Source organism: Talpa europaea (assembly GCF_964194135.1).
Source record: "Talpa europaea genome assembly, chromosome: 9".
Taxonomy (NCBI): domain Eukaryota; kingdom Metazoa; phylum Chordata; class Mammalia; order Eulipotyphla; family Talpidae; genus Talpa; species Talpa europaea.
In genome coordinates, this window is record NC_140076.1 from 37,636,591 (window position 1) to 37,662,873 (window position 26,283).

General features: G+C 42.1%; 1 protein-coding gene across 2 annotated transcripts in view; it reads left to right on the forward strand.

Annotated features, from left to right (window-relative positions):
• SLIT3 (slit guidance ligand 3) overlaps positions 1 to 26,283 on the forward strand; it is a gene marked incomplete at its 5' end in the record, with an annotated part of 602,061 nt that overhangs the window by 413,048 nt on the left and 162,730 nt on the right. For both annotated transcript variants that reach the window (XM_084244368.1, XM_084244367.1), the window contains one exon: positions 23,709 to 23,780. In XM_084244368.1, coding sequence (XP_084100494.1) covers positions 23,709 to 23,780 — 72 coding nt within the window. The remainder of the gene's footprint in view (positions 1 to 23,708; positions 23,781 to 26,283) is intronic.

A 26,283-nucleotide genomic window follows, 5' to 3' on the forward strand; every position in this document is an offset into this window, starting at 1 on the left:
GGCACAGACAAGTCGTGATTTAGCCAGGGCCACATGCTAATTAATGGCAGAGCTGGGATTTGAACCCAAAGAATTAACTCTAGAATCTATAATCACTATGCTATACTGCCTAAGCTTAGAAAATCATTTAATGAAAGTCAAAAACCATTGACCAAATCTTACCTCCACGCAGGTTTATTTCTTCTTCCTGAGGTTAAGTGTCAAATTTTGCTGGAAAAATCTGAATTTCCAGCTTCTCTGGAAAAATCATGTGTTAACACTGGGCATCCAGTCCTGGATAGCAGCAACAGTCTGATCCTGAGTTGGGCTTCCCTTTTAGATGTGATGTTTGTTTTCCTATCCCCACGAAGCTTGTTTCACTAGTCCTACCAGCTTCTTGATAATTCCTTTGTTGTGTAAGCCATCTCAAAGGAGGAGTTACCAACATACCTCTTACACTACCAAGATCCCCAGTCACCAAAACAAGAGTTGAGGTTTCTTCTTTTGCCTTATTTGTGGGTGATGTTGAGCACATTTCTTTTCCTCATCAAGTCTTCATTTCCTTGTCAATAAAATCAATGTGATTAAATCTTATCTAAACCATACATTTTCATGAAAAGCTAAATGAGAGACAAGTGGAAAGGACTTAAGAGACCTTGCCACAAAGTAGGTGCTCAATGAATATTAATATTCTGCACCCCCTCCTCATGCATCCTTCCACTTTCACTGTTGCACAGAGAGATCACCTCACCTTTGGGTTCTCAGCATGTGGATATGGAGGAGAGAAAGGGTTTGAGGACTTTGTTTGATGGCCTTGAGGATTTTCTCTAATCCAGTATATTGATGATAAACTTTCTATAAGGAATTGCAAACTTACAGACCTTGACTTGACAAATCACAATTGAACTCAGTCTGAATGTTGTTTAGGGAGTAACAGGAAGTGGTGGGATCTCTGCCTTATGGAAGATATGTGATCCAGCAGATGCAAAAGGCCCAGCTTTAACCATTTTTTTTTTTCATTTTTCTGAGAAAAGCAGAAATTTAGCAATCTTCTGATTTTGAGATGTTGGCATTTCATGCAGAATCTTTTTAAAGACTTAAGTCTACAATGTGTAGGCCAAATTGCACCATTTGTGGATCAGATTCAGCCAAAGGCATCTGGATTAAATGGCACCTCCCACTTCCTAGGGTAAGATGACTGCAGGGGCAAAATGAATGGAATTTCTGGTATTTTGTCCAGTGTCCCAATGTGTCAAAAGTCTGATCCTCACTGATGTGTTGGCAGGTTGAAGAGCAGTACCTCCCTAAAGTTGATAAAATCCACCTGTCTCCAAAGGCCCCAAAAGATTGAGTCTAAGAGTGAAGGTGAAGAGGGACAGTCTCTATTTATGGGGACAAATTTGGGAGTAGATTGTCTTGAAATCATACCCTGTGGATCATTGCTACTTGCTCTCAACAGAAGTTTACTCTGGATTTGAACTTCCCTTTCAACTATGCTCCATGGTGATCTGAGTCTTCTTCCAGGAATTGGATTTGCTGGTGCCTCAGGGCATGGCTGTTCTGGAAGTGGGTGACTATACCCTGCTTCTTTCAAAGTCACATCCCAGCAGTCATCTTCACCAAAGCAGCCCAAAAACTCCAAATACCAAGGGACTGACACGTCTTTTAGCCTGTCAATTTAGTTAGACTGTTCACTCAATGCACACACCGCCAGCTCTGTGCCTCAGCCGTCCTCAGCATCGTGCTGACTGTCATTGATTGTCTGTTCTTTGAGAAACAGCCAAGTCCTAGTATCTCCTTCCTTCTCGGCCCATTCTAGAATATTTCCTGTTTGTTTCTTAAGGTTAATAATTTCTTTGTTTCATTGGCCTTTAGGAAGATTGCAGAGTCCTAAGTTAATGATGAAATGAATCATCATTTCAGGTCCAGGCCCAAGGATCTGAATTTTAACTCCTCAGCTAATTCTGTCATGTTTTGCAAGCCAAAAGCATGCTTTACCTTGAGCAAGTTGCTAAGGTCTCCAAGTTTGGTTTTCTCGTTTTTCAGTTAATACCCAAATCAGAAGCTGTTTTGTCAAGCAGTAAGCACCAACATGGAGGAAGCGCATCAGACTTTACCTATTGATATCATCTAGTTTCATTGATCTAACAACCAGTGGGGTTGGAGGAATTATCCCTCATTTAATGAAGAAGAATACTTGGACTCAGCAAGGTTCAGTTGTTTACCAAAGATCACACAGCAGAGCTGAAATTCAAACCTACAGGAATCTGACTCAAACTGTTAACTGTTTTTAAAACAGTAAGGGGAGATCAATCCAGAATTAAAGTGAGAGTTCAGAGACCTGGGGAATAAAAAATGGGGGAAGAGACTCAGGTGTGCTAGGCAAATGTCTCTTTCCTCAGACTTTCTCTGTGTGCCCTTTGGGGAGCTTGAGGGGTTAAGAGGCAGTGATTGCAGTTTACACTGACTCCCTTAGTGTCTAATGCCCTTGCCTTTGTTGCTCTCAATTTGTCAGTCCCCTGGAATGTTGTCAGTGGTGGAGGGCTCAATGTTGACAATGGATTGGAGAAGGTGGGAGGGCCTCATCTGGAGCAAAGCCAGAGAACAAAGCCTCCCTTTCAGTTACTTTGAGGCTTTTGTTTCCCCTAACAGTGGAGGGTACTAATCTCTGGTTTGCTTTGGGGTTTCTTTCTCTGCTTGCACTACTCACTGCGGATGAGTCTGACCAGCTCTTGGTTTTTGTACCCTGGAAACATGAGCCCAGCTGGCAGGGAGTAGGCCACTGTCTGCCTGAGACCAGTTTAACCCACACATAAGTGTAGGGAGAAGAAGAAAGGCAGCTAATGGAGATGTACAAACTCAGTGCTTCCTCCAGCTCAGTTTCTCCCAGAATGAATTTTATTGAGATGGGTGGGAAGGGAAGAAAACAAGTTGACATAAGGCATTAAACCATTAAAGAATCCAGCTTTTATACAGGTGTATGTTCACGTGGAGAATTAAATCTGAAAGGGGTAAACAAAGATGCTAAGAATGGTTAACTATAAAGTGGTAGGAATTTAGGTGATTTTATTTTTTTATCAATTTTATTGAGGTATCATCATTTTACCTACACTAAAGTGCACCCTTTTTGACTATACATTTCAATGCATTGTTTAGATGTACTATTTTCTATTGCGGTAACATTGGTTCACAGTTATAGGTTCACACCTTTTCAGATGTAACTTCAATTGTAGGTTCACACCACACCCACCAACAAGGCATCCAGTTTTCCAGTGCATTTTGGCAAGTGGCTATTCATGTAATCACCGCCCCAGTTTAGTCACATACCTCTGCACAAGCCTTACCTCAGCCCTGGCAACCCCAATCTACTTTTAGTTGCTGTAGTTGTCTTTGTAGAATTGGTCACATAAGTGGAATTCTACACTACAAGGTCTTGTGTATCTAATATCCTTCGCTCAGCATATTTTGAAACTCATATTTTGTTGTATTATCTATCAATAACTTACCCTTTCACTGCTGAATAATATTCCATTGTATGGATATACTATAATCTATGCTTTTATTCCTCTGGCGTAAATAATTTTTTTACTTTGTTTTCTACTATTTCTGTAGTGAACATACATTTTCTAACAATGACACAAATATCAGAGTAGGAAGACCTGTCAGGTACATCATGGTGTTAGAAAGCTGTCATAGATTGGGAAAGAAAGCCTGCATTGGTATGTTTTAGCCATGGCTGTCTTAATCTGAAGGCAGTACATCCAACTTCTTGCCATGAAATTTAGATGTGATCAGAGAGATTTCTTGAGTATTTCATGAGAATTCATAGGACACTGAATTGGCAAAGGTGTGGGGCAGTATTTTACAATAACAGTGGGAGGATTGCTTGTTACAAACGTCTTAACAGGCAATCTGGCAATAGCTATCATAGTTTAAATGATACATACTCCAAAATCCATCCATTTAACTTTGGATGATAAATTTATCTTAGAGATAAATTCATATATAGGTCCCCAAAGATATATAGACAAACATTATAGAGAAAACATTTTGAGAGCCACCTAAATGCCCATTGATAGGACAAGAGTTAAATGAATGGTTCGTTTAGTGGATAGAGTAGTTGAGAGGAGTGAGACAGATTTTTGTATATAACATGAGCAATATCAGTGAGAAAATAAGGTATAGGACAGAGGGTACAACTTTTTGCCATTTCTATTTTAAAACTGTGTGCTCTGCTTTGCTCTTCTGTAGTTTTATATTGACAAATATTTTTTTAAATATTTATTTATGCACACAAGAACTGGGATACAGGCCAGAGGTGCAGGGGTGAGAGGATTCACCAGAGACAGAGTGGGGAACAGAACAGGAAGATCTACTGAAATACACTGCTGAGGGGAGTAGCGGAGAAAACAGGAGAGGTCTGTTGTGCCATGTGTGTCACCACCCTGGCTGGGGATCAAACTCCTGCTGCAGAGGCTGCGGATAGCTTTATAGTGCTGCGGCTTAACCCCTTGTGCCACCAGGGAGGTCCTCAATGAAGTATTTATGGACAAACATCATGGGAAACTTTAATAGGCATTGCTTCTAAGGAAACCAACTGCAGGACTAGAGCAGGGGTGTTGTTTTTCACTTTAGACTCCTGGATGGTCTCTGGGCTTTATCCTGTCCTGTGCATGTATACAGGCAGACCTCAGAAACCGCTGCAGTAAGACAATAAAAGCAGTCACACAAATTCTTTAGCTTCCCAGTGCAAATAAAAGTTACACGTACAGTATACTATAGTCTATTAGATTATGTGCAATAGCATTATGTCTAAAAAGCAATGTACAAAACTTAATAAAATGTGACACAGAGACAAAGTGAACACATGCTGGTAGAAAACAGCACAGATAAACTTGCTTCATGCAGGGTGGCCACAAACCTTCAATTTGTGAAAAACTGTTTCTCTGTGAAGCACAGTAAAGCAAAGTACAGTAAATCGAGATATGTCTGTACATATTTTAAATTTTTTGTGTGAGTTAAAGAAATCTATCTAATCTTAACCCAAAGAGTGAAAGTGGTCACCGTTTGCTTGATTCCCTGGTAGGACACACCACAATGTGCTTTTCTGAGCAAGAACGCCCAAGACTCCCGGGCAGCCATGCTCCTTGCTGCCTCTTCTCTGCCACAGTTGACCCTGCATCCCTGGAAACTATGATATTACCATTTGCATAAGTACGACCACGTTGACCCATGCTCAGTTGTGGCTGTCAGTTTTGAATGAGAGGAATTATTTGTATTCCACAGACACCTCTGATCGTGGCCTTGACCAGCTCTGAGATATCTTTCAACAACGAGTCACGGCAGCCAACCCCATGACCTTTGGAAAATGAATCTGCCTGCCATTGGGCTGGCCCCAGTTCTCTTGCCCAAGTAAAATGTCAATTAGATCACTGACTGAATATCGCTTTTGTCTACTTAAGCATATTCAGCTCACAACCCTGCAAATGTTTGCTTGCTTCTTTTTATACCAAAAAAAAAAAAAAAAAAGCCTCCAATACCCCAGTTCAACGTGTGTTCCTGGCTCTGTGAAATCACTAAAAAAAGCCAGGACAGCAATTCATTGGGAAGATACCGATACTGAGTCGTTATTCACTTGTCAAGCAAACCAAACTGTGGGGTCTGGTTAACAAACCACATTGAAGTTGGGGCCGTGAATGCTTCAAGTCATGAGCATGAGTGTCTCCTCCACAGCATGTCCTTTTTCACTCCCAGCGCACGTTGCTACCTACACCAGTTCATGAAGAAGATAAATCTCAACTTTCTCTTACATGATCGTTAGCAGTTATGGATGAGAGAGAGATGAATGGAGGGGGGTGTGATGAATGGGGAGTGATAGTGACTCACCCCTGAACAACAGAGTAAGGAGGATACCACCAGCGACTCCTCAATGAGTTATAATCAATTTCTGGAATTTTCTGCATCTGGCCTTTTAAGACTTTTCCCAGTAGGTAAAACAAACGCATTTCCCCCAATTTTCCTTAAATAGAATGCTCTGCCTCCACCCCTTTTCATCTGCCTTTGACTACCCTTGCCCTATTTGAAATATCCCCAGGATGTGAAATATAAAGAAACAGAGCAGGGAAACTGCAGAGCCAAACCAGAACAAACCCCTGGATTCTGACTGCAGAACTGAGGGCTACCAAAGGGGAAAACAGGATGAGAGCAGAGGAAGGCTGGGGTCCCATGGACTGTGGTGGAAGGTGATTGGCTCTTCAGTGATGGGTGTGGTACGGCACTATATATCTGAAGCGATGTGAACCTTCATTCCCAAAACATAGATAGTGCTGTAAACCAATGCTACCTCAATAAAAATAAATAAATTGCTTCATGCAGGACTGGGAAAAAATAATTCATACGTATATAAATATATCCTATATATATCCCCCAAAAGACTCCTTTGACCTCCCTATACCAGCCCTAGACATGTTTTCCAGCTACAGGAAAAATAGAAGACCACAAAGCCAAGAGTCTCAACTTTGACTTGAGTTTAGAAATGGTTCTGTTTTATTCTCTAAAGAAAGGTTGAACACTTCTAGATTCAACTCCTATAGTCCCATCAAGTGATGCTCTCACTACCACTAGCCAGCTGCTAATGTTGAAAGGGTTCAGCTTTGGGCTTTCCTGGTAGCCTAGGGGTTAAGTCTCAGCGCTATCATCGCTATGACCTGAATTCAATCCCCAGCCAGGGAGTTAACCCCACATGGCACAGCAGAGCTCTCCTGTCTTGCCCACTGCTCCCCTTAGCAGTGTATTTCAGTAGATCCACCTGTTATGTGCCCAACTCTGTCTCTGGTGAATCCGCTCACCCCCTGCACCTCTGGCCTAGACCCCAGTTCTTCTGCATAAATTAATAAGTCTTTTAAAAAGAGGATTCCCAAGACTCCCAAACTAATGATTCCATCTTTGAATTTTGTTGGGTGTCTGGATGATTTGAATCAAACCTTCCTGGGTTCTCTATACATGTTTCAGGCCATTTAAAACAAGGGCTGCCACTCAGCTTCCTTTTGGGTCTGTCATGAAATTGTTTCATTGTATGTGTACCCTTCCAGCAATTAAGATGGCCCATGTTCAATTTGAGGAACCTGCCATCAACCAGTATAATTGAGTGGTAGATGTGCCCATGTCTTCTGCCAGGTTGTTCGTCGCAGAAGACAAATCTTCTCAGTAGACCATCAATCCAAGACCTTTTTTCGGGAATCAGCTCCTTAATGCAATTAGATTAACTAAAATGAATTCCTCTCTTTGCCCATTTTACTGCTGAGACAAGTATGAGCTGTGCTTTTATAATAAGTGGTTTGGCTAGCGTGCAATTCCTCTATGGCGACCAGCCTCAAAGCCTGCTGAATTAAGGATTCAGGATTCAAATTGCTCCACTTAGAGTCTTAGGCTTACCAAACTGGAAAGGACTTTAAGTATATGCAGGCCATATATCTCCTTTTAAAAATATGGCGATTGAACTTGTCCAGGATCATTCAGATATTTGCCAGAAGTTGTGACCAAATCCTGGGCCCCTTGATCTGTGCCAGAGTCTTAATATATAAAAGTAACTAAGCAATGACAAGGTGCCACTGAATATGACTTTGTAGAGTTCTGGAAATCAAAGTCACACAATGCCTTGTGGGCTACATGGAGAAGCAGCAGAGTTAGAAGCCTGAAGCTGGTGTGACGGGAAAGCATCCCAGAGCCCTTATTGAAGTATTTGTGGGGAAGGCAAGGCAGGGCAGGGTAACAGCTTGGGATTAGCCAGTTTGAATCATTCTGGTTGGCCTTGGGGCATGGAGCTGTCCCTAGTGGTCTGATACCTGCTCCTAAAGTGGTGGCAACAGGGAAATAACAGCTTGTGAAAGTTAAGTAAAGGAGGTAGATGGGGTTGTGGACTCAGCAGTGGGTGGTTTGTATATGAAAGAGACTCACTGACAAGTTGTTTACTATCTGTAGGAACTAACTAGGTCTGAGAGGGGTCATCCCTGCCCAGTCAGAAGGCCTCCCAAGATGTCAAACCATCACAAAATATAAGGTCTTGGGACTCTTGGTTTCCTTCCTAAGAAGTCCCCCAATGCTCCCCACACTTTAAGCCCAACATGAATTAGAAGAATCAAACAGCTCTGATTTCTAGTGACTGTCCACCTTGACAATACAATTTCCATCATCACCAACTCTCCTATTTTTTCTACTTGTGTATTGTAAATAGTGTGACCTAAGGGGTTTGATCAAGCCCTGGCTATTCTGCCAGATCCTATGTTTGCATCTTAAGTCATCCTTCCTCTCTCTAATCCTTGCTTTCCTCTTATGTTAGAAATGATGGATTTAGACCTGATGGTCTCTAAGATTGTTTCCAAGCCTGACATTCTACATGCAACTTTACAGAGTTGTAAACCCCAAAGGGTTTGAATCTCCTTCAGTAGGGCAAAAGTTCCTAGTAGGCAATATTGTTAATGCCTTAAAAGCAAACAGTGATACTCTACAGTCAGATGGATGGATAGGTAGTAGGTAAGTAGATATTTCTCAAGAAATCTCACTGTTAGAGTTTATAATCAGAGCTCAGAAAATAATTCTAAGGAAGATACCTTGTTATGACTTAGAAATCCTGTCCTCTTCCTCCCCACCACATCCTCCTCCTACTCCCAAATGAAGCAAAAGGTCATCTCCTGCACAGGCACACACACACAGTCCTAGATTCATTCCTGAAATATGTGGGATGCATAAAATAGCAAATGCCGTCAAATCTCAAGTTGGGCAAATACAGAGACAGCATTTTCAGTCTCATTGAAAAGTAGTTGTCAGAAATCTGCCATTCATTCAGAGTCTCTAAGTGCTCTGTCAAGCTTTAACTTGATTAAAATTGAAAACCACATTGCTTGAAAACCAAACGTGAAATCGAAATCTCTTTACTCAGTGCACTTACATTCTGAAGCCTGGGCTTATGGATTATCCTCAGTTAATTTATGCCATCTTTGGGCCATACATTAATTTTGAATATATTTGTTGAAAATTTCCTGTAGCTTGCATTTATGGTTGTCAAAGGGGCTTTTATCTTGAAAAAAATGGTGCTGGTTTTAATTACAATTCTAAATAGCTTCATAACCATCGTGAACCCTGGATTTACATCATCTTTATGACAGCAGCGCAATTCCCGCTTTATTGATTTTGTCATTTGCTTCATTACAGTTAATGCAAACCTTTTGTACAGACACAATGCTGGTGCTGCTCTCTTCTTGAGGGTTGGGAGGGTGCGGGAATTCTTGGCTAACACAGACCCTGTCCCTCCATTCCCTGCTTCCGCCTCATTGCTGACCAGTGGAAAAATCAGGAAGGGAAATAGTTCCAAAGTGGCTATCCATCACAGACAAAGGAAATGTTAGCTCTGCCCAGCCACCCCATCCCTCCACTTGGCTGGGTTCCAGCTCCGTTTTGAAGTCCTGTGGGATGGCATCGCTCATCATGGCAGGACTATTGGGTTCACGCCACCCCAAGTCTCTTCCATCCTCTGTTTAGAGAAGTCACCCCTTCTATATTTCACTTGTGAGTCTTGACCTCCTTGTACCCCGTCTGTCCGGGGACAAAGGAAGCAAAGTGTATCAGGGATGAAGATGTGTGTGGCCCCTTCTGAGGTTAGTCCCATGGTGTCTGTGCCCAAAAAAGGATGAGAAAATAGAGTTAGAGAACTTGAAGTATAAGACTCACCCATCTGTATCCATCAGGCTTCAGAAGATCAGCAACAGCCAAGAAAACTGCTGGGCAACCACAAGGGAGCAAGACTATTTCTGGGACTTTGGGGACAAAGGCCAACACTATGGAGATAGAGTTTGGATGGTTGAGAAAATGGTACTTGTGACCTGAAAATAAGCATTTTCCCCCTCAGGTCCAACTTGAATGGGCCTTGTTTTGCCCAAACCAAGGATTGCAAGAGAACTAGCCTATGACAGGGGTGGGAAAGTAGCCAGAAATAAACACACTGTTAGAAAGAGCAATGTGAATCCAAAGAGGATTCTGGACTAGGAGGTATTTGGTCCCATAGTTAATGTAGTTTAGAGATGAATCTTGGGAATGTTCTGGAAGGCTGGTTCTCTGCCTGGCTTCTACAGGAATTTTCCAGTGAGTGACTCAGCATGAGGGCACTAACAGGGGAGATTTTTAGCCCCTTCTACCCTTCTGTGTTCCCTACTTCTGGACTCTTGTTTCCCCAGTCCCCTCTTTTGTGCGGGAATGTAACCTTAGTTTCCAGGGGCCACTGTAGAAATTACTGAATGCACGTCAAAAGAAATCTTCATAACTAATGGAAAGGAGAGAGAAGCTCTTTTGGATACCTGCTGCTTCCAGCCAGGAAGATACTTTTTAAGGAGGCAAGGTGGGAGAAATCACAATAGCTCCACCTCTTATTTCTAATGGGAGAAGCATCAAGAAGCTTGAGAGAGCTGGTCTTATGCTACTTTAAAAAATGTTACAAGAATCTTTATCTGACAGGCACTAACTATTGAGGTTCTGAGCTTGATGGAGCAGTTAGGCAGAAGTTAATACCACATTTTGATCATGTTTTTTTTCCTACCTGCTATCTAGGCCTCCAGTGCTTTCAAAGTTCCTGTCTTAACTGTTCCAGGGAGAAGCTGCCTTAAAAATAAAATCTGATGCCTTATGTAGTGCCTATAACAACAAAATGAGAAAATCCTCATGTGAGGATTCAGGGGCTGGATTAAAACTCATTAGCCCTGAATGTGAGCTCTGGAGGAGCACAGAAAAATCATGGGTTTTATGCCTTTGATTTTGCTGATGGGCAAATTTGAACATAGAGAAACTGAGGCATAATCCAGCAAGCTCAGAGCACCTCGTCCTCTGATTCCCAAGTAAATTTTTTATTTTTTTCCATCACCAAACCACAGCACTTTAGATACAACTCTACCACAGGCAAATAAGAGAATTATTCTTTTCTTCACATGCACCCATGTACCCACCCCAGCTCAGTGTTTCCTGTCCTTGCAAGTGTGAACTATGTCCTTATTTCCCTTCTGGAATCAGGAGAGAAATAAATCTCCTTCAGGCTTGAGATGGGCAGCTATGTAGCAGTAGCTGCAGTGCAAAGCTGGAAACTCACTGCAGACACAGAGTGGGAAACACTGGTCCCCACTTTGGTTTCCAGGAAGGAATCTTCTCGGTGGGGCCTGCACCTTCCAGTTCTTTCCTTTGTTCTTCCAGCCTCTTCCTTCTGATCCAACTTTTTTGGATGCACTCAGTTCAGTGAGGTCTGTGTGGCAAACCCAAAGATCCTGGGAGAATGTAGACATGAGCATTCAGGAAAACAAGTCACTGTTTCATCCCACCCTTTACTCCCATGTCTCTGCAGGAGCCTTGCCCCTGTGGGTTCTCATAGCCCAGCAGGTCCAGTCAAGGAAGAATCTCTTGTCAGAGGCATTTCTCTCAGGGCCTGGGGTAAGAGGAAGGCCCCCTTTTTGGTTTTGAGGGGAGGGAGAGAGCCTAAGAACCCGTCTGAGAAAAGACAAAAGGAAAAGTGAGCTACTGAGTTTGTGAACTACATTGACAGTCCTCCTGAGTGGTCTGTATCGGTACTGAGGGATGGGCATAGTGGTGTGAAAATATGAAATAGCGGCTAACCCCTCAGCATTTTCCATTTGACTTGGAAGCTGAACTGGTAGTATTTTTCTTCCTTCTATCAATTTTACCAGTCTCATTCTCATTACAAGTTTATTTTTTCCTGAGTGTAGAGTGACCGGTAGTATCCCCAACACAAATTAGGAGAAATAATCCCCAAAAGAAGGTGGGGTAAATCCTTCCCTCCCATCCCCATGTCTCTCCCCTTCATTCTCATTTCTGTTCAAATGCCAATGTATTTCTTTTCACATTGGATTTGCTGCCTGGTCATGCCTGCTATAATATCAGGCCCTGGGCTTTCCTGCCTTTCTCTGTGATACTGTCTCAGGAAAATTACCCTTATGCAGTGAAGCTCTCATAAAGCTCCTCCTTGTACAAAAAGAGAGTGCCTCTTTTTTTGGTTTGTTAAAATTCACAGAACAGAATTTACTATTTTACAATGTACAGTTTGGTAGCATTTAGTAGTAGTAGTATATATTAAATACTCACAATGTTGTACAGCCATCATTTTTGTCTAAAACATGCAACCCTTCTAAAAGGAAACCCCATAACATTGAGCTGTCACTCCCATACTCGCCTTGCACTCAGTCCATTGCTACTGCTCATCTGTCTTCAGCTTCTATAGGTTACATGTTCTGGATATTTTGCATAAATGGAATCATTCCATGAGTCTTCTTAGGTCTGGTCCTTTCACTTGGCAGTGTTTTCAGCGTTCATCTGTGTTGTAGTATGTATCAGTACTTTTTTTTTTTTTCATTTTTGTGACTGAATAATATTCCACTGCCTATAAATGCCACAAATTGTTTACCCATTTGCAGGTGGTTTCTGCCTCTTGGTTACTATGAATACTGCTGTGAACATTTTTAAACAAGTGTTTGTTTGAACATCTGTTTTCAATTATTTGGGAATATATCCCAAAGTGGAATCATTGCGTCACTGGGAACTTTATGTTTAGATTTTTGCACAACTACCAAACTTTTCCACAGTGACTGCATTTACATTCCCACCACTGGTGTTGGAGGATCCAGATTTCTCCATACCCTCACCAACACTGGTTTTCCATCTTTTTGGTTATAGTTGTCCTAGCGGGTATAAAGTGGTATCTCATATTGACCCTCTAGGGAGGCCTTTATACTGAAACCCCTATGTGCCAGGCACTGTAGAGTAGATGGGGTCATGAGCAAGACAGATCCTGCCCCCCTCTCCTGCTTCTGATGATCAGGCTCTCATTATTCATGAACAGTAATAGTAAAGGAAAAGAAACTAGCCTTCTCAAGTATTTCAGGTCTGTGCACTAGCTGGATTGAATGTAGTTATCAGCACTGCCCACGTTGCTGAGTTTTGATGCCCTTTTTCAGCAGTTAATTACAGAGACCTTAATATCCCCCTTACACTGAGCTTACAAGACATATTTTAATTGGCTTCTGCTGCCACCAAATACCTCTGAATGACACATCGCTAATAGCCACTGGCCCCTCACATCCTAGTACACGACCTGTTAGTGCGGCCCAGTTGTTCTGGGATCCTCAGCTTGTATGCCTTTGGAAGACAAGACTGTGTCACCACTGTGCACTGACCATGCCCAGGAAAGACAATTAAAATCTATGCAATTTGCCACTCGCTTGGAGTACAGAATCATTTCCCTGCATGTGCCTCACCTCTGCTTATTTAAGCACTAGTCTGCCTCAGCCCAGTCAGGACCCCAACCATGAGGCCCCAATAGGTGACCCAGAATTGCAGCATCTTCTTTGGGTATAGGTACCTGCCCATTACTCCTAGAAACTGGAGCCAATATCAGACTGCTTCCCCAGTAATCTCAAAAGTCAAATTGTCTGGAATTCCCAGGGGATCTGATGGAGAGACACATGGGAAACAGTGTGGAGACACAGTTCAGGGACCTTAATATCCTACCCTCACCTGCCACCTGGGAAAGAATGCATGCAGGCCCACAAACACAGCAAGGTCATAGTGAGAGATGCTAAGACCAGAGCCTGACTTTCTTCCCAGCTACAATAATTAAGACCATGCAGTCAGAAGAGAAGTTTCCTGTCCTGACACTCTGAAGGTCAGCAAGACAGGTCTCAACCAGACTCTCCCTTCTAAGTTCCCTTGAAGATGCGACAGAACCTCTCTGAACCTTGGTTTCCTTGTGGTTTTCAACTCATCCTGCAGCTGTAAAATAAGTGCTTTAATGGAGGAATGGCCTGAGGATCATGAGAATTTGGGGAGGGCAGTTTATTTTACTGAGTGTGCACAGGAAGGTCCCATTGAGGATGTGGCCTCTAGGAGGGGCTTGATGGAGAAGAAAAGGAGCAGCATACGTGAGACAAGGAAATGTGTAAATGTCTGGTATGTGCAAGTGTGGCAGAGAGAAGGGGGGAGTAGCACCATCTAAGGCAGTATCACCCACAGTCCTTGTGAGCAGACCGGGCCTGGTGCCCAGCTGAGCTCCAAGAGGGGATTCTCCATGTCTCACTTCCTTTCTGAAAAATATAGATGGTGTTGTTGTGAGGCCCACCTGGATAAGATAGTTGAGATGCTCAGCTCAAAACTTGATGCCTAATAAACAGTGAATACCTACTGTATGTAGTTATTATTGTGGTTATGATTTTGGTCTCATCCTCATTACAATTTCTAGTGAAGGCTGGTGTTCAGATTTAAGGAATGTTAAAAGTAAGAAATTGTACAACATAGGTGATGGTGTGGCATTCGACTATTTTAGGTACTCAATACATTACTTGGTTATTAATTTTAAATGTCTGCCGAGACATGAGGTTAAAATTTGCAGTTACTCTTCTTAGTAGTTCCACCTATAGGAATTGTAAAGATGGACTCACATTGACATCATTCTCCTGGTAGAAGAAAACTCATCTTTGTTTCATGTAGATTTTTGATGGCTTCTTATATTTCAATTTCATATCATTGAAGTAGTACAAAAAGCAGGTGAAGCTGAACTGTTGCCACCAGTCCAGAAAGAATATATCGAATATCTCAAATATTAGAGTCTTTGGTCTAGGACGGAAGAAGATGGGATAAAGGGATAGACTCAAATCACACAAGGATATGAGTAAGATGAATAGGAACTTTTTCTTAAGAATCTCATCAGAAATTGACTTCAGAGCTGAAAAGAGACTTTAGAGATTATGTAAAGTGGAAGTCCTATATTTAGTATTATTTATTGCCAAGCAAAGTAAGCACTTTACCTATTTCATTGTTTTCATACTCAAAACTTCTTTTGGAGCTAGATGTTATTATCTCCATTTTACAAGTGAAAAAAACTGAGACTTGTGGGTATGGATTCTTCTAGGCTGTTTGGGTTGCTATCACAAATATCTTAAGTTGGATGACTTATAAACAGCAGAAACTAGCCTCTCACATTTCTGAAAGCTCAGAAGTTGAGGACGAGGGCATCAGCAGATTCAGTGTCTGGTGAGGGCCTGCTTCCCGGATAGCTGGACCTCTTTTATAAGGGTTTTAATCTCATTCATAGGAGCTCTGTTTTCATGACCTAATCACCTACCAGAGACCCCCACCTCTTAATACAATCAGTTTAAGGACTAATTTTCAATTTATAAAATTAGAGGGTGGGGACATAAGCATTCAGTCTATGGCATTCTCCCCGTAATCCCCCAAGGTTCACATCCTTCCCATTTGCAATATATGTTCTTTACATTTCAGTACACCCAAACTTATTCCAACATGAACTTCAAAGTCTAAAATCCAAAGTCTCATTAAATATCACCTAACTCAGATATGGGTGAAACACAAGTTGTGATTTGTTCTAAGACAAATCTCTGTCAGGCTGTGAACATGTAAATTCAAACATATTATATGCTTCCAACACACAAGTGGCTGGTCAGACATAGACAGATACTCTCATCCCAAAAAGGAAGAAATAGGAAAGTAGAAAGGAGTGACAGGTCCAAGCAAGTCCAAAACCTACAGGCTGGAGATTAATTAGCTTTGACTGGGTACCCTGCCCTCCAGGCCCACTGGGGTAGAAGTACTGCCTTGCAGACACACAGAGCTGATGTGAATCAACTCACATGCCCAGAAATTTACAAGAAAGCCTCATCTTTTACAAAAAAAAAAAAAGATTCATCATTACAAATGTGAGCACATCTAAAAGGTTAGTTACTATGAATTGGACATGTTAGTAAGTTCAAGAAAATCTTAAATTTCTACATGAGAGAGCCAGGTGATACTTGCAGAGGGAAACAGAGATCTCCCCAGCTCTTAGGAGGCCATCTCTGCCCTCCCGTGATGCAGCCTGATGTGCTCTCAGGGAGAGATGCAAGACTTCAACCCAGGGTGTGGCTGCTGAAGATCCTGGATCTGAACGAGAACCAGCTTCCTGCCCAGGATCCTCAGATGGCCGTATCCACTTCAGTCTACAAAGAAATTTTCAATTCTGACTGCTGCTTGGTGGTCATTCACAGCTGGAATAGTTGACCTCAGGAGTCAGACAGGAAAATGTCTGAAACCCCTGTGAGGGCAAAAAATTTTAGGAGTCACTACAGTGTATGCTGGTTGCTATTTAAAAAAAAAGAAGAAGAAGAAGAAAGAAAGAAAAGGAGTGAAAATCAGAGATGTGGAAGATAACTTTCAGACCCATTAACCAAAGCACATTTCATCTTTCATGCTTCTCACTCGCTCTCCCCTCCTGTGTCTCTGCCCTGAGGAACCACAGATGGTTATCGCTCAAGAGTGTAACTAGGGAAACCACAAACCTGCCCCAATCACTATGGAGACGGCCTTTTATTTGTTCGGCCTCTGAGTATTCATGACATCAGCAAGGCCACTGAGTAAAACAGAGACTACTTCTGACAAAGAAATTTAATTCCCAACGCTGGGATTGAGAATGCGCAGTAGGATATTTTGGATACTCTCAGGTCTTCCCAGCCCAGTTGTCAGTATGTTTGTCAAAGGACAGTCCATTTTATAGTCCTTGCAGTGAGGAGCCTTTTAGAACTGACAATCCTGGAAGGCAAATGTGTAAATCAGCAGACCCTTAAAGGTTTAGGAATGCTGGTGATAGAACAATGCACTAAGAATAAGTCTATTTTCAAGGAAGTCTGCTGAGGAATACAGCATGAACAGCCATCGAAGTTTGCCTGGGACTGTCTAGTTTCCCAGAGTGGGTCACACACAGTTCCCTGCTAACACAGGGAAAATTCCAGACAAACCATGGCAAGTTGGACACTGTAAGGGTAAAGTCCTTTGATCCTAATATTCTGGTTGACACAGGAAAGGATATCTTTGAAATCAGCCTTCAAACATAAGCGCACATTTTGCAAAAAACAACACAGCTTTCTTGGCGCTAGGATCTAAGAATTTTTTGTTTTTGTTATATAAATATTTTTACTTTTTTTAAATTGGGGGGTTTCATTTTTGCTCTTTCATATGTGCATGCTGGGGAACAAAAGAAGCTATCTCATCATGAATATGGAATATTTTCGTTTGATTCACTTTTTGTTTTGTTGTTCCATCTCTCTAGAAATGGCAGAAATTTGTTTCAAATTGAAAATTGTCTAAATTGAGTGAGAAATCAGCTTCTTTCCAGTAACTGTCCTTTATGCTAAGATGGTTTGCAGGGATTTTCTCCTCCTGCATGTTTCAGCACAAATTCATTTGCCAAATCCCCAACATACCAGAAACTATATAAACACAGAGGTGGGATTATTGATATTTCCTAGCGATGTGTAAAACACCTCTTTATTCTCCAAGGTCTGACTTACCTCTTTGGTGCTAATCCATCATCTATGTTTGCATTATTGCAAAGCTTGCCTTCAGGAGCATCTACTGGAGTGGATGCAGTTATTCTCCTGCTGAGTAGTTGCATATGTTGAATAGCAATATGATATATACTAACTAAAAGGTATGATGCTAGCCACATGGCAAAGTGTATATAGTGATGCTTATTACAATAATAAAATTGTGCTCTATTTTTAAGTTGCAGGCATAATATTCTGCTCAGGGAGCTTAATTAATCTAGAACTTCATCCTATACAAAGGAAGTTTGGTTATTTGGCATCTTTGGGATACTATCAGTCATTTAATTATCTAAATATCTCTGTAAATATGACAGGATACAGGCGCATTAAATTGCAGAGGTCAACAATCACCTATTTTGTCTATTTTATAATGTACATTTGCATTACATACAATAGGGAGATGTTACTTGTAATTATTATGGAAGGAAAAATAAGCATAAAGTTGTCTGTTGTACAGACAGGAATCTTGGTGGATACATAAATAATTCATGGATAGGTAAACATATCTATATGCATGTATTCTTGGGTCTGGTGAACAAGTGTACAAAATGTGCAAAAGCATACATTCACCTCTTTTTGCTCACTTGAGACGTTGTTTTAATGTGGAATTACAGTAGCTCCTTAATGATGAGAAGTAGTGACAATTCATTAGCAGACGGTGGCTTAGATCAAGTGTTTGATTTGCCTACAAAGTGTGAGCAAGACTCAATTATATGAAGTATATGCATTTCTTTTGAATGTATTTTTTTTTCCTTTTGCCAGTTAGAATAACCTTGAGCTTATTTTTTTTTCTTTTGAAGACCCCAGCCAGCAGCAGACAAATGCCGCTCTAATTTGTTCTTCAATAATGACTTTTTTTTTTTTTTAATTTTAGCTGTCGTAAAAAACAACCTTCACTAGCACTGCTAGATTTCTTGTTTTCTGCTTAAAGGACAATTGACTAGTGTGGGGGAAGACAGCATGACAATACTGCTTCATGTTTTGTCTTCTGATTTGTCTAAAGAAAGCAGGGATTCCCTAGGTCTGTTTAGTAGTTGAGAAATCCTTTTTCTCTGTAATGTGAGGGAAAAGTACACTTCCAATAGGTATTATGATTATGAACATTTGCATTTCATTGAAAACCAGTTCAAATTAGTTTCATTTCTGGAATTTGCTTAGATCTTTGAAGATAATGGAGATGTGAAAACCGTAGGTGATAACCCTCTTCCAAATATTTTCAAAGATTTGCTTACACTTCATTCTATAGCCCGGGTATATACATACAGTACATACAGCACAATACAGCGTGAACATCTAATAGTATTCAGTTGCTCTTAGGGTTAATTAATTGTCAGGTTCAGAGACCCTAGACTTGCAAGAATTTCCAATAAGGCTACAACTTATGAATTTCACGCAAAAGTCCTTCCACTTATTTTGCACATTTTGTGTAGACAGTTTTGTTAGGAAATCAGCACGCTGTTTAATAACTCCAAAGGGCGCTGGACCTTAGCTACTTCCCCATTTGGCACAAAGAGGACCGCAGCGACTCTAGCTGCAGTCCTATAGCAAAACACTGCGGCTGGATTTGGGGCACCGGGGAGCAACTGCACCCCCAGGCTAAGCTTACTCATCTGTGGAACGAGATACTGGGGCCCCCCAGAACATCTGGATGAGAAGTGAACATGTGGATGCATATGCCCTGGTATGTAGACTTGCATCTGGGTAACTAGGTGGGAATTCCCCTTGTCTTCCCCTGCATCCAAAGCCAATGTCTAGAGATTTCTGTTTTCAAGTTATTCCCCCTGGGGACTCAACTGCATCATCGAAACCATGACGTCTTTCTTTCTTCTTCTATTGTGGTGATAGCAGTGGTGGTCGTAGCGAAGTGGATTGCTCATAATATTGTAATCAATCTTTCTTCTTTAATCCTCCATTGAGGATTTAGATACAATTCTTTAAATTTTGAACCACAAAAAAATATTTCTTTCCTGCTTCAATTATGAAATTTGCTCTTGTGATTGAAAAAGATGGGTTTTGATAATAATACGCTTACAAATGGGAATTCTTACAAAAGCACTATCTCCCTGTCTGCTGGTGGTATGGTAGAGATTATTTTAAGTCCTCACTCACACTGGCTTTCCTTTCTGACTTGTTTATAGTCTCAGAGTATAAAAATACAGTAGTCAGAAAGCTCATCTCAAGGAGTCTGCATTGAGTTCTTGTCTGAGGATTCCTTTCTAAATGGACGCTGGTATCATTTGCGCACTCACATTGCTTGCCGAAACCTGAGCTTCTCAGGGAAATTAGAGCAGTTAATTTAATATTGTGAACGTTTAGGGGCTTCTCAGCTTATTCACAGGCAGGAGAGGATAAATCAAATTGTGTATTCGGAACAAAGTATAGGATAATAAAAGTTGCCTCCAGAATATAGCCAACTCTCCATCTGCAGCCTGCCTGCACCTCATCGTCACCACAGAAATCTCCCTTTATTCCAAGTCTTCTTCCCAGAGGCTCCCTTGTTGAGGTCTGTCTGATAGAAAGACAGCCCCTCAGGTGGACAGAGAGGAGTCGCTCCATCATTATTCATCATTAGGCCCAGACAGAGTTGCTCATGGGGTAGACCTTTCTTCTGTATAGTTTGGGCCCAGCTAGGCCACACTTTTAATAGAAAAATTCTTCTGAAGTCATATGTGACCAGCTGTGAAGTGCTTGGGCACCAGGATAGGTTATTTTGTGTAGTAAATAGAAAGGATATTTGGCAGCAGTTATTGTCAAGGATAAACAGAAAGTGAGCCATCAGGCACCCCAAGGCTGCTGAATTCTGTGTGCCCAAGTTCTTTCAAAGGCATGATAGGGACCTTTGACCTGAGAGCTTGAACATACATCCAAGAACTCCATCGAGGCTCAGAAGCAAATCGTGAAGTCAAATGTTTTGATCTTGGCTCCAGAAGGCACTGTGCATGTGCTTAGCAGTGCCCCAAACCCCCAAAGAAATGTTGAGCTTGCATTTATTTCACCTCTTCCCCTCCTTATTTTAGGACTAGCATGTGTGTCTGAATCGTAATTTTGGAAGAAAAAGGGACCTTGTCTGCAATTGTTTGTGTATTTTATTTTAGACACCTACTTTGCATGAAATATCAGGATTGATTGTAAATAATCAATGCACTTTTTATGAATACTCTGATGTTCAGTGCCATGGAGATATAATATCTTGGAATTAGGTGACTCAGGTTTTCTTTGGCTTGATGGGACCCTCATAGGCCTGTACCCCTACAGACTGGCATGTTACGTGATGTGTGAAGCATTTTACTACTGGTTCTTTGACTACCCAGGTAGGGACATCATTTATCTTTGGCTAAAATAAAAATAGACAGTCTTGGTTATAATAACTGTCTTCTAGGAAAAACATTCTTAGGCGTAAATATTTTAAATTTTGGTACATTTCCTATGTTCTAAGGTAGTCTATAAAATACATTCACAAAGATGCCAATATTAAACCTTAGTTTTTCTGATCACTAATAAGTCACTAGGTACCAACTTTTGCCACCCACTGGAACTATTTAAACACTGCATAGTTGATAGTATATTAGACTTCTCCCCTTTAGCCTTTAGATGACAAGGGCCCTCTCTCACAGTCCTTGTTCCCACCACTTCAGTATCCAGAGTGGCAGGATCCTGATGGAACTTTTTTAAAATACTAGGGGATTTTTTTATTGCTGTATTTTTTATTTTATATATTTTTACATCATTTTTCATTTTTACACAATGTATGCATTTTCTTCTTGGTTATGTATTTCCCATACAATTCCCACACCCTCCCCCTTATTTTAACCCTAATCCCTCCTCTTTTGCCCCCTTCCCCCTACTATGTCTCTGGTTTATAGGGGATTTTTTTAAGAATCTCTAAGAATTTCCCCCATCTTTTTTTTAAAAAACTTTCTACAACTTCTTTTTTTCTCTTTCTCTGCATTTTTCCTCTCCCCTACAGTTTGCAGCCTTTCCAGATAAAATTCTATACATTTAGAGTATCCTTTTTGGTTTCTGGTGCTCTCAGAAAGAAAAGGAATGGAAAGTGCTCCAAAAAGCCAACAAATAAATAACATTCCACTAGTCAGGACCCCTCTGGAAGACCCGCACAACAGCAGACGAGCCACGAGCTGCCATGGCTCCGCTCTTGCCCGGACTTCCCAACCTGATGATTTAGATACTTTTCTGTTCAGGCGGGTGGTACTGTTTTTGCCGAATTCAGCATGTTTGTGAACAATTTCTTGGGGCCCAAAGCCAGCTCCCCTGCATTTCTGCTTGGTAAGGGTTGGTGGCCTTGGCATGGGGCAATGGTTGTTGATTCATGGACCCTTACACTGGAGATAAATCCTAGAAGCTGCCTTCATAGAACTTTTGCAGGGAATGGGCACCCCCAACACTTGTGAGAAATCTAAAAAGGAGCTCATGTTAAGAAATGAGTTCAATTCCCAGCCAGCCAGGGAGCAGCCCACATGGTGCAGCAGACCTCTCCTGTCTCCCCTGCTGCTCCCCTCAGCAGTGTGCTTTGGTCAATCTGCCTGTTCTGTTCCCCACTCTGTCTCTGGTGAATCCTCTCACCCCCTAACCTCTGGCCTGTGCCCCAGCTCTTGTATGCATAGATGAATAAATCTTTTTTTAAAAAAAATGGTTAAAACAGTTTAAAAAAGAAAGGCTACTGAAGAATTCAAGATAGAGAGCCCCCTGAGTTTCTGCATGGGAGGCATCCGCAAGAGTGTTTCTGCTCCTTGATATACCCATTTCCTGTTTATACTTTATTCCAAATGTCTAGCACCAGCATCTATGGGCACAATTCAATTACCCGCATGTTTGATTGCAAGCTCCATCACTCTTAATTGTGCATATTCCGTTACTGTACATTCACACAATCCTACATCTATGATAGCAGTTATTTTAATTTCCACCCCACCTTCCCTTCAGTGGAATATAAAACCCTCCGTGAGGGTTACCAAGTGGAGCTTTGACACGTCTTGTGAGGGCATAGATTGGTACAAGTTAGGAATGAAAATTCCAGCATCGGGATACCCCTCCACCTGAGAGGGACTGATTTTTTTCTGAGACAAAAGGGGAATAAAAGAGTCTATAAGGGAATTTTCCAATGCAGTCTTACAACTTCAGTCAGCCCCACTCCCCCACCCTCACCCAAGACCGTGGTGTGTTCCACACACAAAATACATTACCCAATCTAGTGCTGATGACCATTTTGTGTATAGCATTTTTTTTCTAGAAAATAATGCATTATCTGTAATATATGATATTTAAGTTGGGGTGTGATGTGGTGAATATCCTGGTATACATACATATTTTGATTTAGAGTTAATGATATCTGTTTTTTTCTCTCTCCACTAAAATCCCTCAGCCCCCAGCTCAAAGGTATATTAGTCAAGGCATCATTTGAAAAAAAAAAGACATTATTTTTATGCTCATATGATAGAAATGGAAATTTAAAAGAAGTCCTGAAAGAGGTGCATTTAATCCTCCCCAATTTAAATGTAAGTGCTACATCTTTAAGGCGGTAACAGTATTCCTTTTTTCCCCCCATCAGGAATGCTTTCATCAATGGATTTCTTTAATGTTGATGATGGTTGGTGCAGTTTGAGGGAATCTGTATTTAGTCAGAAAATGCTTCAATAGAATGACCTACCAGATGGGCCCCATAACAAAGCACAGAGGCATCAAACCACCACAGACATTTGGTGCTTAGAATAATAAAAAGACTATAAAATTAGATTAGTTGAGTCTAATTTGGAATTGGTATATTCCCCATGCACCCTTGCTGCTCTTGGGCAGATAAAGCCTTGAGATTTAGCACTGTGTCAGAGCAGGAGACGGCAACTTCCAGTAAAAGGGAGCCGAGGGAGAGGGAGAGAGGAGAAAAAGCATTCTGGGAGGTCGCGGAGGGCAGCGCAGTGACCTCCAATGATTTACAGGCCTTTAGCTTAATGAAATTGTTTCAGTGACATGACGGTAAGAGCTCGTAATGGATTGGATGCCCTAATGTAATGAAATTACTCCCTTCTGCCTAAAAAAAAAAAATGCGCAATTAATATTTACTGAGACCTGACAGCCTTTGGTGTGCGCGTCTGTGTAGTTCTCAGACAGTCAGAGAGGAGAGACGGAGCAGCGTGGCAGACAGCCTGGCTCTGCGCGAGCTCCTGGCAGGGACGAGCTGAGCCTGCGAGGGGTGGAGGGACAGGCGCTCCGCGGCCGGGGACACCCGGCCCGGGCCACCCGGCTCCCTGCGCTGCCCCCACTCCGCCTTCACGCTCTCCCCTTGCTTTTCCACAGGCAACTGGACAACAACCACATCAGCTGCATTGAAGATGGAGCCTTCCGAGCGCTGCGCGATTTGGAGATCCTGTGAGTTGCTTTTGCGATCGCTGCCTTGTGTGCGTGTGCGGGTGTGTGTGTCCGTGAGAAGAGGAAGGGGGGCAGTGTGTGTCCAGGGGGGTCCGTGTGGATGCATTTCTGTGGCTTCTGCTGCAGTGCTATTAAAATTGGGAACTGGGAGATCCCTCCGGCTCACCTTGGCCAAAGTGTTTGCAGGCAGCAAAGTGCGATTTCTCACCTCCCACAAACTGGGGTTCCTGCTAATTAAGTCTCAATTGAGTCCTTTCTCCCCTGATGCTCCCGCAGTGTTTATTGCTGGGAGAAGCAGATGGACTGGAGTAGCCCCCCAGCACCTGCCAGCGCATTCTGGGAGAGTCTGCTGGAGTGTGGGCACTAGAGGAGACAGTTTACAGGTCATGGAGATGAGAGACGGGGTTGCACCAGAGGGTCTGTTGGGATCGCCCCGAATAAGAAAGAGACCTTGGCTCAGAACTGGAGGGAATACCAAACAGCCTGACTAAGTCCAGTTGTCACCACAGCTCCTGGGATTTCACATCAGGTTTAAAATCAAACTTTAAGCGGTAACCTTAAAGTGACTGAATGGGGGGAGATGAAACACCTCCCTAGAGCCCCTCCCTCTGTACCTTGTCTAAAAAAAAAAAAATGCATTGCTGTCTTTCTGTGTTCTGGATTTTCAAGTGGGTCGAGCTAAGGAAACCTGATTTCCAGGAGGGCAGTCAGCTAGGAGTCATCTTTGGGTTATTCAAACTGAAGTTGAATTGTGTAAGAAAACATTTTTATTGTCCTCACCCAAAATTACACATCTAGCTGTCCCAGATCCGGGGCGACCTGGAGAAGAGGGCAATGAAGGCTTGGTGGAACTTGTGTCAATGGATGCATGGTTCAGTCCCGACTTGGCCCCTAACTAGCTGTGTGACCTTGGGCAAGTCTCCTTCATCCTCAGGAGCCTGCATTTTCCCATTGGAAAAAATTAAGGGGGCGGTTGTAATATCATGGGGGTGAATTCTCCTTCCCAAGTTCTGTGACTGCCTGGTTCTGCAAATAACCCTCAGGGTACAGTTTGATCTAATGAATGAGAAGAATAGGATTTGTTGAGCATCCTCATGTCGATAAAAAATTACATAGTCACCAGTACATGTCTGAATTCTAGAAGAATGAGGAAATGTCAAGCAAATAAGTGAGCATATTAAAATGTCCTTTGTGCACAAAAGGGGGGAGGGAGTGAAAGTTCTACCTTCCTTTACACCTGGCCCCACAGACAGTAGCAAGTGATTGGAGAACTCCCCTCTACTTTGTGTGAGAAGGTGATTCCAAGAAGAATTACGGGAAATAAAAGGGGATGCTGATTCTGCAGGCTGCTGGAAATCTAATGAAAACTGAGACATTCCCGGTATGGAAGAGGCAGGACCCACAGCCAGGGAGGTCAGCTTGTCATTCCTAAGACGGATGGTCTCCTCACCCAAACTCTGACCCCAGAACCAGTAACAAATGCATGTCTGCTAGGGAGAGGCAGCCATCCCAAATTTAGTAGCCCCAGACTTCTTTCTCAAGAGGCTGGGACTCAGGAGGAGAGGTTCAATTCTCCCTACCCACAAAAAAGCATTGGTAGAAAGGGCTGCAGAGAGCATATCACCCTATTCCTGAGAAAGATGAGAAAATTCCTTGGGAAGAGACCAGGAAATGGAAGTCACCAGCTGCCATAAAACAGCTGTGACAACTGGATAGCCTCATGTTAGTTCTCTCTGCTAGGAGTGGTGCCCTCTCGCAGGAAGGCAATTGGGAAAGAAAGGCTTTTATTGGCAGACACCTTGGGCTAGGATCCTGGAGGCTGTGGGACTTTCACTAAGCTAGTGGACCCCTCTCTGTTGCCTCATCTTTGAGATGACTTATGTGTGGCATAGGGTAGTCTCTCTCTCTGATGTTAATTTTCCACCCCCCTACCTTTCTCAGCACATGCCTTCATCCACCCAGACCCTGTCCAGAGACCAAAGTGGTGGGCACCTGTCAGATTTTGCTATTAAAAGATAATACTACCAGTATTCAAGCATATCAGGTCTCTCAAACTTGAAGCTTAAAAAAAAAAGTTCTCTTTCCCATCATTGCAGAGAGCTCACAGATCTGATTAGTTTATCTTCTCAATTCCAAACAAAGCCAGATCAATGGCTTTGTTTAAAAGACGCTCTCCTATGGCTTCGCATGGCTAAGTACTTAAAATTAATCATAATCAGTTATTCCATGGGTTTTTAATTTCCAGCAGAGGCAAATGGCTTTGGAACCATCCATCTTAATAGAGAACCATTCTGAAATTGGCTGGAGCTGACATCTCCATTTAAAGAACCTCCCCTCTCCACCTCCCAGACCTTCCAGATCTCATCCACACATTGACATTTTATAATACTTTCTCTGTAATCACAACTTAGACCCCATAAAGAATCTTGACAATGAAATAATAAACAGTAACCAGGTGAGGGCAATCCGATAGTAACTTAATAAATTCTTGAGAGAAAGTGAG